General features: G+C 36.6%; 1 protein-coding gene across 3 annotated transcripts in view; it reads right to left on the bottom strand.

Moving 5' to 3' along the window:
• The window catches only part of ROBO1 (roundabout guidance receptor 1), a 1175986-nt gene that overhangs the window by 65081 nt on the left and 1094678 nt on the right, over window positions 1-16227 (bottom strand). For all 3 annotated transcript variants that reach the window (XM_026457249.2, XM_026457251.1, XM_026457257.1), the window contains 7 exons: window positions 12722-12927; window positions 11117-11198; window positions 10766-10934; window positions 10515-10681; window positions 4221-4342; window positions 3247-3478; window positions 1900-2021 (listed from right to left, as the gene is read on the bottom strand). In XM_026457249.2, the coding sequence (XP_026313034.1) occupies window positions 1900-2021; window positions 3247-3478; window positions 4221-4342; window positions 10515-10681; window positions 10766-10934; window positions 11117-11198; window positions 12722-12927 (1100 nt within the window). The remainder of the gene's footprint in view (window positions 1-1899; window positions 2022-3246; window positions 3479-4220; window positions 4343-10514; window positions 10682-10765; window positions 10935-11116; window positions 11199-12721; window positions 12928-16227) is intronic.

Raw genomic sequence — 16227 nt, 5'->3', positions numbered from 1 at the left:
TACTTTACTTCAATCGTTCTCTGGCATCAATCTGCCTGGCACTGACACTGGCACGTCACATTTTACAAGGAGTAGCTGATTGAAAAGGAAGGAGAGCTTCTGAATACGCTAAAGCAGTTTGCACAAATATGATTATTAAAAACAAAACCGTACACAAGGGGTAAGTCTCATCCCAGGATTCTATTCACCCTCTGGTACACTGAACTTGTATTGTCAGGGAGGGAAAATTCGCCTTCTGATCTTCTATTTAAATGGGACTATCAGTGCTTCACAGCATCCACGAGATCATAAAGAATAGCAATACGTATTTGATGTGAAAAAAGCATTCTTCTAATGGGAAAGTTAGAGTTACCTGATTACCTTGGCTAATAATATTTGCGATCGAAAACTATTCTCAAGAAATTGAGATTTTCAAACTATACCATAATCCTTGTTTTAAATTTCACTAAAAGATTCATCACCGAGTGATCTTCTGCGATGTATAAGAACTTGGATATGGTGCATGACAATGTTCAAACTCAGTTTCCATAAGAAAATGATCTCTAGAAAAACATGCTCATTATTACTGTTATTATCTGAGATGGAGTCTTGCTCTGTCACCCAGGCTGCAGTGTAGTGCTGCCATCTCGGCTCCCTGCAGCTTCCACCTCCTGAGTTCCAGCGATTCTCCTGCCTCAGCCTCCTGAATAGCTGGGATTACAGGCGAGCACCACCACACCCAGCTAATTTTTGTATATTTAGTAGAGATGGGGTTTCACCATATTGGCCAGGCTGGCCTCTCAAGATGCTGGGATTACAGGGGTGAGCCACCACACCCAACTGACATGCTCTGTATTCTTTATGATGTCCTCAAGCAATATATACCATTCACTTTAAGTAGACAATTAACAGGAAGTGAGATTTAAAAGAAATCTAAGCATACCAGTCTCCTCCATCATTTATCCTTTTACTTTTTTCTTTGAAAGTTAATATTATTTTAATATAGTTTCAATACATAATACCAAGAAATGGTCAGACCCTATAGGAGGAGCTGACCATTTGGAATTAAAGACTCTTTTGTGATTTTTTTTTAACCCCAATTACATTATACAGCTGAACCAAAGCCACAAACTGATTTTGTACCAGTCAATCAGTTTCAGAAAGGCATTTTATTATTTTAAATTGACCGTGAAGGAAAGTGAAATCCACCCTTTTGCATTTCTTCAGGAGAGAAATGAGTTTTGACTCTTAGGGGAAAATGCCTACATTCCACAATTTAGCTTGAGAGCTGAGACATCATCTCATTTTAAATCCTTAAAAATCTTCTCTAACATTCTATTTTTCTAGACTAACACATAGTATCCTGTCAATCCTCAGTATGGAGACAGCTTTGAAACTCTTAACAAAACACTTAAAAGTACAGAGACTTTTAATACCTCAATTATGCTAGAAAATCTTATTTGAAACATATTAAAACATCCACAGTGCACTTATGGCAGTCTTTTAAATACTTTAAAAACCACACTGTTAATATACACACATTTCATAAAGAGGTTTCTCAATTTGTTTTTAAAACTATTTTGAAAATAAAATGAAATTCGGCTCAGGATACTTGGTTACTGTATGGATTAATCTGCTACTCAGAAGAACATGTACAGTCTTATTTGGGCCTTAACTAAGAATGCACATCAGAATCGCCAAAAGATTTACCGAAATATATGTCCAAGGGTCCCTGTCAGACCAACTGAATCAGAATTTCAAAATCACTGAATAAACAAGAAAGCGTTTTAAAAATGATTTACATGTTGCTATTTGGACCAGCAGATGGCGCCAAATATCCACAAACAAATCCCAGCTTTTTCTTTGGGAACGGCGGGGGCTGTCCATCAGGACATTCCCACACATACGTCATTCTCATACCTTATACTCTTGGACCATTCCATTTTGGGTGCCTTCCGGGGGTGGCCGCCAACTAACCAGAATTGCAGTTCCGTTTCCATCATTCTTCGATACGGTCACACCTTGGGGTGGGGCACTGGGTGCTATTAAATTGTTTTAAAAGGTAGGTTATTAGAATGTGCTAGAGAACACTGAAAGCAGGTTATTAATATCAAACCCAATAATAAATACATTAATATTATATCAATATATGCTTTTTCTTTCTTTCTTTTTTTTTTTTTTGAGACGGAGTCTCCCCCTGTCTTCTAGGCTGTAGTACAGTGATATGATCTCGGCTCACTGCAACCTCCCCGTCCCGGGTTCAAGCCAGTCTCCTGCCTCAGCCCCCTGAGTAGCCGGGATCACAGGCGCCGCCACCACGCCCCGCTGATTTTTGTATTTTTAATAGAGATGGAGTTTCACCACTTTGGCCAGGCTGGTCTCAAATTCCTGACTTCAGGTGATCCACCGCCTCAGCCTCCCAAAGTGCTTGGATTACAGGCGTGAGCCACTGTGCCCGGCTGCATATGTTTTAAAGATGTATTTCATCCAAGTCTGAATAGTCCCAAACTACCTAAGTTGTTCCTCACTCAATGCTAATTAACTGCCACTGTGAATTTTCCATAACCAAAGTTAAACACCTTGTTCCCACCAAACATCCCAGGACAATTCCTATTTCTTCTACCCTGTAACTCTAGTCTCATGTTCTCCCTCAAAATGTTCAAAAGTATGAAAATGAATGTTAATCATTCATCATATTTATACAGCCAAAGTGACAAAGACATGTTGGGAAACATCGTGCTGTAATTTAATGTAATCTTTTACCTTTATGTAAATATTGTTTACTTTCTAGGAATAGGGTGGTCAGCTATAGTGGTTTGTCTAGAACTGAGGTGTTTTAAGAGAGATGAGATTTAGGAAGAAAATGTTAATCCCAGAAAGTCCTGGGCAAATCAACACACTACTCCAATCATGCATCAAAACAAACAAACAGAAAATGCTGAATGGAAAATAAACCAAATGGAAAACAATTGCATTTTTAAATGTGAATTTTAGTTCTGAATAATTAAATTTCTGTATATCATTAAGTAATATAATGTTCACATTTGCACATTTGTAGGTAGGCCACTACTGAAGCAAGTCAACTATTATAGCATTTTGCTTTTCTAGTTTTCTAAATAAACAAATACTGTTAGCAAAATGTATGTTCAATATCAAGAAAGTTAATAATTAATGCCACTCTTAACATTATAACAATTTAAATTAAGCCAGTACAATCCTAACAAATATACTGCAATGCATGGAAATCATACGCTTCATCATACTTGCCTTCTTCCAGGGTTTTGGCAAACTTGATTTCACTATCTGCTCCTTGAAATTCATTAAAAAAAGGGCGAGCCTTAATTTCATAGTTGACGCCCTTTCTGAGATCAGGGATAACCACACTGTTTTTGGTTGGGGTCCTCACTTCAAAAACTAACCAGTCTGATTCTCCATGGCTGGCTCCAGATGGCCGATAGAGAACTTTATATCCTTGTATATACTGAGACTGTTGATCTACCTATTAAAAAGACAAGTAAAATGTAATTATTCATACTATTTTACTGGTTCATTAGAAAACATTTAACATTTAAAAATTAAATGTTATAAAATGCACAAGATTCTTTCTGGCTTCATCCCACATTCTTACACAAGAAATGTGTCAGAATTAGAAAGGAAAAAATAAAACTCATCGGAATGTGGACAACATGAGTGTGCTCATAGAAAATCCAAAAGAATCTTCAGCTAAAACATTCGATACATAGAATACTGAAAAACATCCACTATCTTCTGTAAGGTGATACAAATTTCTGTGGCATTAACTTGTATGCTTCACGCAGAAAAGTGAGGCCTGATGGCAGCTAACACTGCACGTAAGACACGCCTGGGCCAACGGGATGAGAAGCTAAAATGTTTGACGGCTCTCTGATTTTAAAAGCCTCCTTAACAATACTTGGAAATATCCCCAAGTTTAAAAGATTCATGTAATAATGATCCTATCACAAGTTACATATCATAGTTAATACTCTGTTTCTTTCCTGAGACAGGTCAAGTTCACTACTGCAGCAGATAAGAAAAAAATAGGCTCAAGATGCAACATTTTTCTGTTTAAAGCCGAACTAATAAGCACTGTAATAAACGGTGCTTACACTATACAGTTATCCTTAATGTACAAGTAGGCAGCAGATAGTTACATGTTATATGCATTATAATGACCTCCCAGACGCTTAGGAAAACTGAGATCAAATGTTGTAACAACTCACTGTCCAGTGCACTTCGATGGAAGAGGAAGAAAGGATGGTAGGGTTGTGGAGGTGCAGAACAACATTCCCCAGCTCTCTCTGGACCTGCTTGTGGTCCACCCCCTGACTTGTTGGTGGAACATCTACAACAATTCAAGAAAACTGTGTCAGTTTCTACACAACGTTACTGGACTGAATGAAAGCATGGTAAAACAAACTTTTCATTCATAGCAACTCTCAGTTAAGTAGAATACAAGCCAGGTTGTGATTCAGAAAAAAAAAATAATAATAATAATAATAATTTAACCTTTTTATTAGGATCAGGAAAGTAAGAGGGGATAGAGATACAGAGAGAGAAAGAATGCAGAGGACATGTATTATAGAAAGTCAAAAAGAGCAGGAAGCAAAGACAACAATGGCAAATAGCAATATTGAGTGGCTCCTCCTACCATGCAATGATCACTTTCCTGATGAAAACGAAGGCACTAGTGCAATGCCCTCTGAGTTTATGAAAACCTTCTGTAGTGATCCTAACTATGCAAGACAGAAAAGAGACTGCAATAGCAGCAGAGTGGCTAAGCAATGGAAAGAAAGGAGATATGGTTAGTGAAAACCAAGAAGAGAAAGAAGTCAGATACTTTACATCATTAAGATGAACTTGGATATTTTCTCATATAAGGTTTATGGTAAGTTAGTGGCTACAATGGAGGTGATGCAGATGCCACCAAGGAAGTAAAATAAAATCAATCTGATTAGATTCATGAGAAAAAAGTACTTAACATTTATGTAATTGATGATGATTTAGTTTGTGTCATTGTAAAGAAGGTTTAATAAAGAGTTCTTAATCACAATAGCCCCCAAATTTTAGAAGGGAAACTAAGAACACAGTAAGAGTGAAATGGCTACTAACACTAACTTTTTAAATAAGCTTCTTAAAGTCTACACTCAAAAAACATTTGCCCATTTCTGAAGCGGTTTTCTAAACAGATAAGTTTTGCTTTGTTTATAATAGTAACAGGGAATACATGGGAAGAAGTGAAGAAAATGTTTTTTGGACTTCAGAATTCTCTTTCTCAAAGTATTGTATTTGGGCATCTACATTCCAGATTATTCCGCATTATATAAAAAAAAATTAAAATGAGAATTTTAGTTTACTAAATCATTAAATACCTTCAAAGAATTGATCTTGGGTAGAAAGCAAAAGCAGGAAAGCTAAGAATGAGATGGTTAAGTATCTCAGATGAAGTCCAGAGAAGCTAGGCAAGCAGAAGAAATGACATCAAGATTGACATCAAACACTCTTACATACTGTTTGGTTGTTTTTTATACTTAACCTAGAAATTAAGCTGGTAAATAAGCAAGATAAAAAAAAAAAAAAAAAGAACTGGGATAATTCTGTACTTCGTCTTACTTTACCAATATTTTTGGCTAGGATCTGCCCTCGGGATAACTCTTATCACAGCCTCTATGTAGTAAACGCTTGACCATCAGCTTTCCATCTCTTCCTTATCCACTGGGCTCATTTGCTCCTATGACTTAAACTGCCATCCATTTCTAGGATAAGACTGAAATACTTGGAATAAAACAGACTTGGGTTTGCACACCACCTCAGCAACTTAAAAACCGCATAACATTGGAACAATTTCTCAACCTCATTATTCTCCAGTTTCCTTGTGCTTCAAATGGTGATATCAAAGGCAGCTAATCCTGAGGGCTGTGGTAAAAGCTGTCTTGTAATAAGACATAAAAAGTGCTTTTCCTGAGAGCAGGGACTGTGGACCCATGGTACATAGCACGGTGCCATATACATAGTTGTTGCTTAATAAACATAGGTTCAATTAAAATGTATTCACAGATGGAAAACACACACGTTATGCCAGCTTCCAAATGTCTCCCTCATACGTAGGCTCCCATCCTCACACCATCTCCCTTTCAGAAAGTCTCCTCAAATACAGAAATAACCATTTTGGTCTGCATCCCAATCCCGAATTCCTCTGATATGAGATAAACCCACCAGTCAGTTCCTTCATGAAAACTGCTAGATTCTCCCACCTAGTACCCATGACAGCAACAGGAGTCTATAATATCATAATAGAAATGTTCACATCAGAGAGAAAAAGGGAAAGTGACGCCTAATAAAATAACTTTGAGAAGTTTACAAATTGATCCTCTTACTGTTTTTGTTGTCTACCTCCTGAAAGAAATGTATGACAATGTAAAAGGTCTTTCCCAATATTCACAATTAGACTTAAGGAAAACCTAACTGCTCCAGCCAACTGTTTCCCCCAACGTTAAAACTTCACATACACAACCTCTGAGGGCAGACTATCCAGGCCCCATTCATTGATAAGAACTGATGTCACCTTAGGTATGATATATATGTTCTGTGTATCTGTACATATTCTTTTAAAACTAGGGCTCAGGAATGATGCACAGACAGGACACATGGGTGAAGAATCACAGCAACGAACAACGGTAACAACAGCCGCATCTCAGCGACGATGACCACCACCCCCACCTGCCAGGTGCTCATCCCATCTTCCTTGCATCATCGAATCTTGTCTTTGGGAAAGCACACGTTGATCACCACATAACAAGGCTCTAACTCCGGCCATGACATAGGTCTACCTGATTCCTGCACAGGGAACCTGTGCCCTGTCATCTGTGCACCATTAGCTTTTGACTCCAGCTCATTCATATGTATCTACACTTGGGGAAGATTCTTTTGCAACCATATTCCAGAAATGGTTAGAGATATTATGCCTGCTCCTTTATGAATGACTTTCCAACAAGTCCTTCTTGAATTTCCTCACTCCTCATTTTTCTCCTTACTGTGTACGCGTTCTGTTCCCTCCAGTGAAATTTTTTTTGCAGGTTATTCCCCAGGTTCTTATTACGGTTATAATCCTGGGCATACAGCCTCAAATGAAGTCCAAGAATAGGTAAGATACGTGCCTCAATTTTACTTCTTCTCACGGGCCCTTTGCTGTTGCCTCAAGCTAGAATAAGCATAACTCTTCCATATGGCAGTTTCTTAAAACGTGAAGGAAAAGATGTCATGTCTGCTCTGATGTTATTATTTTCTGGCCTAACCATGCCCAGATCCCTGAATGTCTTTTCAGATGATGTGATTTTCAGCCTTTTGTGCGGCCTCATTGACTATCCTTATTGTCCTCCTCTTAAAAGTCCATCTGAAAATGTAGTGTCCAGATCAAACACATTACTCCGTTCATGAACTGAACAGTTCTAAGTAAAAAGAGAAAAATTACTTGATCCAGGCATAATTCTAGTGCCAGCTAAGATTACATTTGCTCTCTTGGCAACTACATCCCTCAGTAGGTTCAGACGGGTGTTTAATTCAAAGTCAGACCATTCTGAGAGCCCTGACACACACGCATATACCTCCCGTAAGCCTGCTGTTTTTAGTCTATCCTTTTACAGCTAATTTTTTAAACCCAAGTTCAAGTACCAGACTTTTTAATTTGCTCTATTAACTTTAATAGTGAGCACTCTCCCATCAGTCCAATCTGTTGAGCTATATTTAATTCTGATTCTCTCATTTGGCATACTAGCTGTCTTTCTCAGTTTTATGATACCCTCAAATTTTATGAACTTCCTTTTAGTCCTTACACTAAAAGACATACAAGTCCAATAACAGATTTTATGGAAAATAAAACACAAATCTGCATCTTATGTACTTATATATTGATTAGTTAATTTAGTCCTTGCCCAATCCTGTGGAATGGGTATGTGCAGCCCCATTTTAAAGGTCAGGAAACTCAGAAGGGCTGACTAACTTGCTCAAGGCCACGCAGCCAGTAGACTGAGGAGCTGAAATTTAAAAAATGTCTTTGATTTCACAATTGTACGCCTGTTTCTCTACGTTTCCAGTCTTCCAGTTGACAAGGATGCATTATACTTGGATTGCTATGGCTTGGCTGTGTCCCCACCCAAATCTCATCTTGAACTGTAGTTCTCATAATCCCCACATGTCACAGGAGGGACTCGGTAGGTGATTAAATCGCGGAGTAGTTACCGCCATGCTGCTGTTCTCCTGAGAGTGAGTGAGTTCGCATGAGATCTGACGGTTTGATAAGGGGCTTTGCTCACTTCTGCTCGGCACCTCTTCCTGCCACCATGTGAAGCGGGACGCGTTACTTTCCCCTTCCGCCATGATTGTAAGTTTTCTGAGGCCTCCCCTCCCCAGCCATGCGGAACTGCGAGTCAATTAAACCTCTTAACTTTATAAATTGTCCAGTCTCGGGGCAGCTCTTTATTAGCAGCGTGAGAACAGACTATACACATTGTTCCGCTAGCTATGCATATACAAAGGCAAATTGACAGAAATGTTAAAAAGACTAAATGAATGTTCAGACAGAACGCTAACTCACTCCTCACTTACAAATGAGGTTACATATTACAGAATCATGCATGTGAGTATAGGACAAAACAGGGTTAACCTGCAGTCGCCAAAAACTTTCAGTTAGAATCTACTGGCTGGAGACCATTGTACTGTGGACAAACGTTTAAATTCATTTTACAGCTGTCATTGGGTCTACGTTCTTTACAAATGTGTATCTAATATCAAAAACCTCAGACTGCCTTAAGGCAGGCTGCAAGTATAGTAAAGCTCCTGCCTGGAGAGGTGATTCATAATAGCAAGTATGAGCTATGGGTGCGTTACATTCACACCAGAGACACACGTGGGCATGCTCTACAACTTGGTGTGCTTTTCCTGCAAATTCTGAAATGAGAAGTGCTTCCAAAAAGACTGTTTATGTACATACTTGAAGTAACAAAACAGCAACATGGCTGGCAGACCCCTCTCCCAAACCAGCAACAAAGGAGTTTAAGTCTCAGTCATCTTGTGTATAACTTGTTTCTATTAAAATAACCAAGTCTATTTTTTTCTTTTTTTCCTTTGTTTCCTTAAGATAGAAACACTATCCCTCTGTATGTTGAGAAAATAATTTTATACTTCGAATCATTCCCCTCTAAAATTACCTTTCTTTACTAATATAAAAACAAGCACATTTTATTTACAATGACACGTATTTTTTTTCCCCAAAAATAAAAGGTCAAGGATGATTCAAATTCATCTTTTTTTCCCAGTATATTAATTTTACTCCTATTAGAGCACTAAAATAATAGGATGAGCAAGAGTGTGGAGAGATGAAAATAATCCGTCAGTTAAAAGCTAAAAGTAATTTCTGTTCACAAAAGATAAAATGCGGAATACTCAAAATTTGGTCCAAAGGAATAAAATTTCTGGTTTTAAATGTTCTAGAAGTAGCTTTAAACATGTCCGTTCTTCTTTTATCTGTGTTTCGAACCCAGCTTTGACCAAAATGTAGGTGTTTTTCATTGAAAAGTTTCTTATATCATGGCTCATATATAATTGACAATAAAGACAGGCCAAACAAAATAAAGACCTAAAGTATTTTCTCCATGCTTGTTGGAGTTTAACTGGACAGAGGAATTAATAACAAGTTTCCAGATATCTCCTACATTCATGTGATCTCAAGAGAGTATTATCTGATTAGGACTGTAATCTAAAAATTCATCCAGAAGGTTATAAGTACTGAACTTATATATAAATAAAACTCAGTTAATTTTAAATACCATTATAATATGACTAAGATTGTACACCTATATGTTACTATATTTAAAAATCAGGAAATTGAATGGAATACACAAATATTCACGTATTTTTAAATGTATGGGTCCTAACAGGTGTATATATTTATGGGTACATGAGAAATTTTGATTAGGCATATAATGCTTAATAATCACATCAGGGTAAATGGAGTATCCATCACCTCAATCATTTATCCTTTTTTTGTGTTACAAACATTCCAATTATACTTTAGTTATTTAAAAGTGTTCAACAAATTATTGTTGACTATAGTCACCCTGTTGCTATCTAATACTAGATCTTATTCATTCCATCTAACTATTTTTTTTGTACCCATTAACCTTCCCCACCCTCCCCACAGCCACCCTACTACCCTTCCCAGTCTCTGGTTACCATCATTCTACTTTCCATCTCCTCACATCATATTTTTGTCTTAGTATATTTGTAATTTTATGAGAAACAGTTCTCTTTGTTAATCCATCTTAGGTTTGTATGCTTAGTCCAGAAAATAATAAAGTTTGTAGACACTGTGTTTGCATATTAAAAATTAATTAAGCAACTTGGGCAACCTGAACAACAGACTGTAAATGTACAATTGCAGCATGGAACACAAGTCATTTGTGCATTTATAACATCTAAGGATAAGTAGGTGTCACAGAGTTAAGTAAATCAATATTTACCTTGTGTTTTCACTGGATCTGATATTTGACTTGGATCACTAATTCCATATGCATTAGCTGCCCTCACAAGGAAAAGGTAAATTGCATTAGGTTTGAGTCCTTTAATGGCAAATGTTTCTGTTTTCACATTCTCTGCTACCGTCTGCCAGCTGCTACCAGATGCATGGCTAAGGACAGACACACAGGTTAGAACATGTGTATTTAATGGCGAATCAAAAAAGAACAACTAGGAAGCATCTCCTTCACTCTACCTGAAGGCTTCTATAATATAAGATGTTGGAGTTGCTCCTGAATTCAAATTTGGTTGCCATGATAATGTTACTGTATTTCTACTGACATCTGTAACTTCCGGTTTTGATGGGGCACTAGGGATTAAATTTGGGTCAGTGGGTCTTGGAGGCTGAACTGGAACTCCAAATTCTAAAAAATGGGAAAAAAGGCCAAAATAAAAGATGTTTACACATACACAGGTAAGCATATAAATGCAGATAACATATTTATACACCTGCTCAGGGAACAGGACATTTCCTTCATTAATATCCCAGTAAGTAAACAACTGCATTTTAAGCTTCACTTTAAGGGAAATATACCATTTAATTTACCTTGGACTTCAATGTAGGCACTCCATGTTGCTTCACCACTGGGGGTTGATGCAATGCAGGTGTACCGACCAGTATCACCTAGCTGAGAAGGCAGACAAAAAATAAACATTTGGAAAAATCAAGAACTCGCTGGGCTGGAAAAGCAATTACAGGTTTGTATGTGATCCATGAATATGGATAACTGCATTAAAATTCGCTAACCAGAAACTTCCCCTTAATTGAATATATTTTTATTGAATGTGAGGGAAAATATTACCTCAATATAGAAAAAAAGAGATTTTATATGATCGTTCTAATGGTAGAATAAGAAATATTTAATTGCATTAGCATATATTATCATCAGTCTCAGGGACAATAATTCCTAAGGTAAGGCATACAACTCTTCAAATTCAAAGCATTAATATTTATTGCTAAAATATATCTTTATGTTTAATAAGTAATATAATAAAAAGGCTGATAAAGCTTAACCAATGGCTATTCTTGCCTTCATATTTTATCAGTTATACCTATATGGATATATGAGATCAACAGAAAAAGGATGGGAATCACAGAATTTTTTCTTAAAAGATTGACTTTCCCGGGTTTTAAAACCTGTAACTTAAGGCAGTGTAAGAAGCACGAAGCCAAACTCGAGTTGGAATGAGCACTCTCGCTCCCCTTTAAACACTGACTGACAGAGAGCAAACAGGTCACACGTTCAAATGTGAGATCAGCAGCAGCAGAATAAACCCATCCACTTCTGCTCAAGCTAATCACCGTCTTCAAGTAACATCTGATAAAGAAAGAATGTTGTCATCTTGCTCTGGCAATTGCAATAACCAAGTCACAAAGTAGCACAACATATTAACCGTTGTGGCACTTAAAGTGAACTGTGATGCTGATCCCGTACTCCAAAGGAACCACCCACGCTAGGAAATCAAGCAACAGAAAGTTATGTTTATTGCTGTTGGGACCATTCTTTCATACGCCTCAGGAGCTGGTCTGATCTTGACCTAAAAAAAGAAGAAAAATCAAAACAATAAAGTCCTGAAAGAGCAGGCATGGGATGTGATGCCCTGTGAAAGTAAATCCTTAAATGATTCCTACAAACCTGTGGGTTTTCCATCATTTAGCATTCTGATTTAAATTGTACACTCAGTGTGTACATTACTTTATGGCTTTTGTTGCATATATAGTTTTGCCATTGCAAAATGACGAAACAAATACTTACAATAGAACAACTATCGAAGTATAGTTGCACATAAAATGATACAGGGAAATATCTTAAAAGATGCCTTATGGAAGGACTACATCATACCACTACTTTGAAGACATTTATTCTCTCACAAACCCTCATCTAGTTTCCTCGGTAGGTTCTCAGAAATCCTTTTTTTTTCTTCTCCTCCATATAACCTTAAATCACCTGCCATGGACTGAATTATGAGTTAAATCATCTCAAACATATACAATGAAATATCTGAAAAAAATAAAACATCAAATTAAAAATATATTACTACTCTTCATTTAGCATTTCATTAACTGCAAAGTTTGAAATTTCAATGCCAGTTGTTGGAGGCAGAAACAAAGTGAAACAAACAAGAAATCCCAGGTGCCATTCCCAGGTACCTTAGCATATCGGATCTGCAGCGCTCCATTCTCCAACTGTTTGATTCGAGAGTCTTGGGTTGAAACGAGGACTCCATCCTTTCTCCACAGAATTGTGGGCACTGGACTGCCTGTGGCCACACAGCTGAGGACTAAAGTGCCATCCACAGCTACAGTCTGATTCACGGGACCTTGTCGAATAACCGGGGGAGGCCGATCTGCAATCACTGCCAGAAGAAACAACAGGAAATAGATTTCTGCAACTGGAAGCAATTTTCTAATCATCCAAGCAACCGCAGTTGCTCTAGGCTTTGAAACAAACTAAAGATAATTAAACAAGGAATTAAAGTAGGAGACATGCATTATTCAAAATGCATTTATAGGATGCACGGATTCAGAATATTAAAAGGAGATACAATGTGCTACGTTCGAATGACCAACCACTCACTGCGCTGGCTGCATTGTCAAGAGGCCTATTTAAAGAGCTCAGGAATTCGGATTGTGGATGGTGAAGTAGATACAGAGTTGTGATAATGGTATACTGTACTTTTTAAACTTAAAAATATGAAAAAACACAACATAACAACAACAAAAAAACATTCCTCTCAAGGAAACATATGAGAGAAATTTTAATAAATGAAGCAAAGCCAAACTAACATTTCCTAACTGTTTTTACAACAGAAAAAAAGAAACATGATACCATATCAGCATGTTTAACAATTTTGGATCCAAAAAACTGCATTGGATTTTCATAATTTAGTAAATCAGTATGATTGAGTTCCCTGTGTCTTTTTATCTTGTAATTCTTTCTATTACAATATACATGGGAGAAAATTACTCAATTGTAATGAATTCAAAGAAACTGGAAAATTGCCCAAATACATTGTTGGTTGGCTGATCCAAAGAGACAAGTCAAAATGATGTTCTAACTTGGCAAATACCGTGCTTCTCTACTGGATTTAATAGGATTGGGAACGTTTCTCTGCTAACTCTGTTACCTTAGATAATAGTTATAATGTACTACGGAAAATAACGAGAGGCAATTTTATTATGTGTAAATACAATTATCCCTATGATTACATGAAAAAAGTCTAAAATCTAAAACCTTTACCTGGCATGAAGTCCTTTGTAGGGGAAAACACAGAACAACTGTGTTGGAACTAGAATAAATCCTACGCTGAAGAGGCATTCCCATCCCCTGATTTAGGCAATTTATATGAAACTCTACAGTTTTTTTTTTTTTTTTTTTAATGACTTAAAAACTAAATTTCAGAAATTTTCTTTAATTAATCAACTTGAAAATTCTGGATGTTAATGAAAAATTTTTTAAAGACACGAATGTACAAAGAAAGATTCTAAGTTGCCTGGTTAAAGAAAACTGGTTGCCAGAGTAACTAAATTTTGGAGGCAATAATTTTCAAAGCTGGATCTGTCATGTTCGAAGTTTTATGCACCAAAGATTTCCACAAGCTGGAGTCACACTTCAATTTGCTCCTCATTTGTCATGCGATAAATATTAGTTTTGTGCATGCAAATTAAAGAAAAAGAAAAAGAAAAGATAAACAGGAAAGCAATCGAGTGCATTTCCACTCTAATCTTCCAATTCTCTTCTATGTCTTGGTTACTAGGGTGAAGTTTGCAATACCAAGGGGTGAATTAGAAGGCTAGACTTTGAAACTTGGCAGGAGTATTCTTTACAACTGATTATAATTAAGTCTAATAGAAGGATGGTTTAAATTTGATAGTCTTACCATATTTAGAAACAATCCAATATCTGGGAATATATTCAGTGTTCTTTGCCCTTACGGTTCTTTGATATTTGTTATTTTATTTAGTGTCATCCACACCTCCCCATTCCATCCCCACCCAGTTAGTGATGTCCTTGTTTCCATATAATTTATAATACAATGCATACTTAACAAAAATAAAGCAATAAAAGAAAAGGATCAGCTCTAGCATCTGCCATATGTCTTTGGGCAAGTTCCTTAGATTCTCTAAGCCTCAGTTTTGTATTGTTTTAAATCCACAAACTAAGCATAATAATATGTTTTTCTAAATAGCTCAGGAAGGGCATTGTTATGCATAGTTACATGGAACAGATAAGCGAGTGCTTGGCTAACTGCAAAAGGCTGACATATATATGTACTGTAGTATCGCTAGTGTCCTCTTTGGTAAAACAACAACAACAAACTATTATGTAAATCAGAGATGAAAGATTTGTCCAGGCACTGGGGCTCACGCCTGTAATCCAGCACTTTGGGTGGCCAAGGAAGGTGGATTGCTTAAGCCTAGGAGTTCAAAACCAGTCTGGGTAACATGGCAAAACCCCATCTCCACACACAGAAGAAATTAGCCAGCCATGGTGGCGTGCACCTATAGTCCCAGCAACTTGAAAGACTGAGGTGGGAGGATCACCCGAGCCCAGGAGGTTTAAACTGCAGTGGTGGGCTTTGATCAGGCCACTGCACTCCAGCCTGGGTGACAGAGTGAGGCCCTGTCTCAAAAAAAAAAAAAAAAAAAAGAAGAGAAATGTTTAGAGTACATTAAAGCAATCTGATGTTTTCAGGTAGAGAAACTAAAGTTTTTGATGTCATGAAGTAGAATAAAATACTCGTAAAATGTGTACACTTACAGACACCAAAGAATGTACTGCATTTATGAGTCAAACCTTAATTTAGAATGAGACAAACCTCATATTCAGGTCTAGGATCTTCTACTAGAATTATTAGATTGAATTATCCAGAAGTAAAATAGGAAGTGTTTAAGAATCAGCAATGTTTAACAAACGATTAAATGCAATGACTTTGGAGTCAGAAAATGTTAGTGCCATACAATGGAAATGTTCCATATCTACTCTCCAATATATTAGCCAATAGCTCCAAGTAGCTAGAGTAATTGGTGAACTGGATATGCAATTTTATTTCATTTTAAGTCATTTAAATTCAAACTTAAATTGCCCCATATGGTAAGTAGCTACCTTATCGGAGATGCAAACATGTTAGTTCTGCTACTTATCATTGTAATCTGGGTACACATCTTCACATTCAGTGCCTCAGATTCCTCACTGGTAAAATATGGTTAGATCTGAAATTGTTCATACGTGAAAAGTTTCTAGTATAGTGCCTGGCCCTATGTAAGCTTATCCTATAACTTGTTATTAGTCACGGCAGCTCATTATTGTCAGTATAAAAATAATAGTGGTGGAGGCAGTGATGGTATAAGCAGTGTAACAGGTACAACAGGTGGTGTAAACCTGCAATATTTATATATTATACAATATATAAAATAAAATATATTAAGAATATATTTAAAATATATTCTAAAATATATAAAATAAAATATATATTATATAATACATAAGTTATATATAATATATATTATATATATAATACATAAGTTATATATAATATATATTATATATATATATATTTTACAGCAGGGTTATACAAGTTTATAAAAGTTTAGTTATCTTTTCCCCACATTTAATGAAAGACTTCAAAATCCCTCCAAAATAAGGGTATATAATC

Source organism: Piliocolobus tephrosceles, chromosome 2 (genome assembly GCF_002776525.5).
Source record: "Piliocolobus tephrosceles isolate RC106 chromosome 2, ASM277652v3, whole genome shotgun sequence".
NCBI lineage: Eukaryota > Metazoa > Chordata > Mammalia > Primates > Cercopithecidae > Piliocolobus > Piliocolobus tephrosceles.
This window is presented reverse-complemented; position numbering and strand designations above follow the sequence as displayed.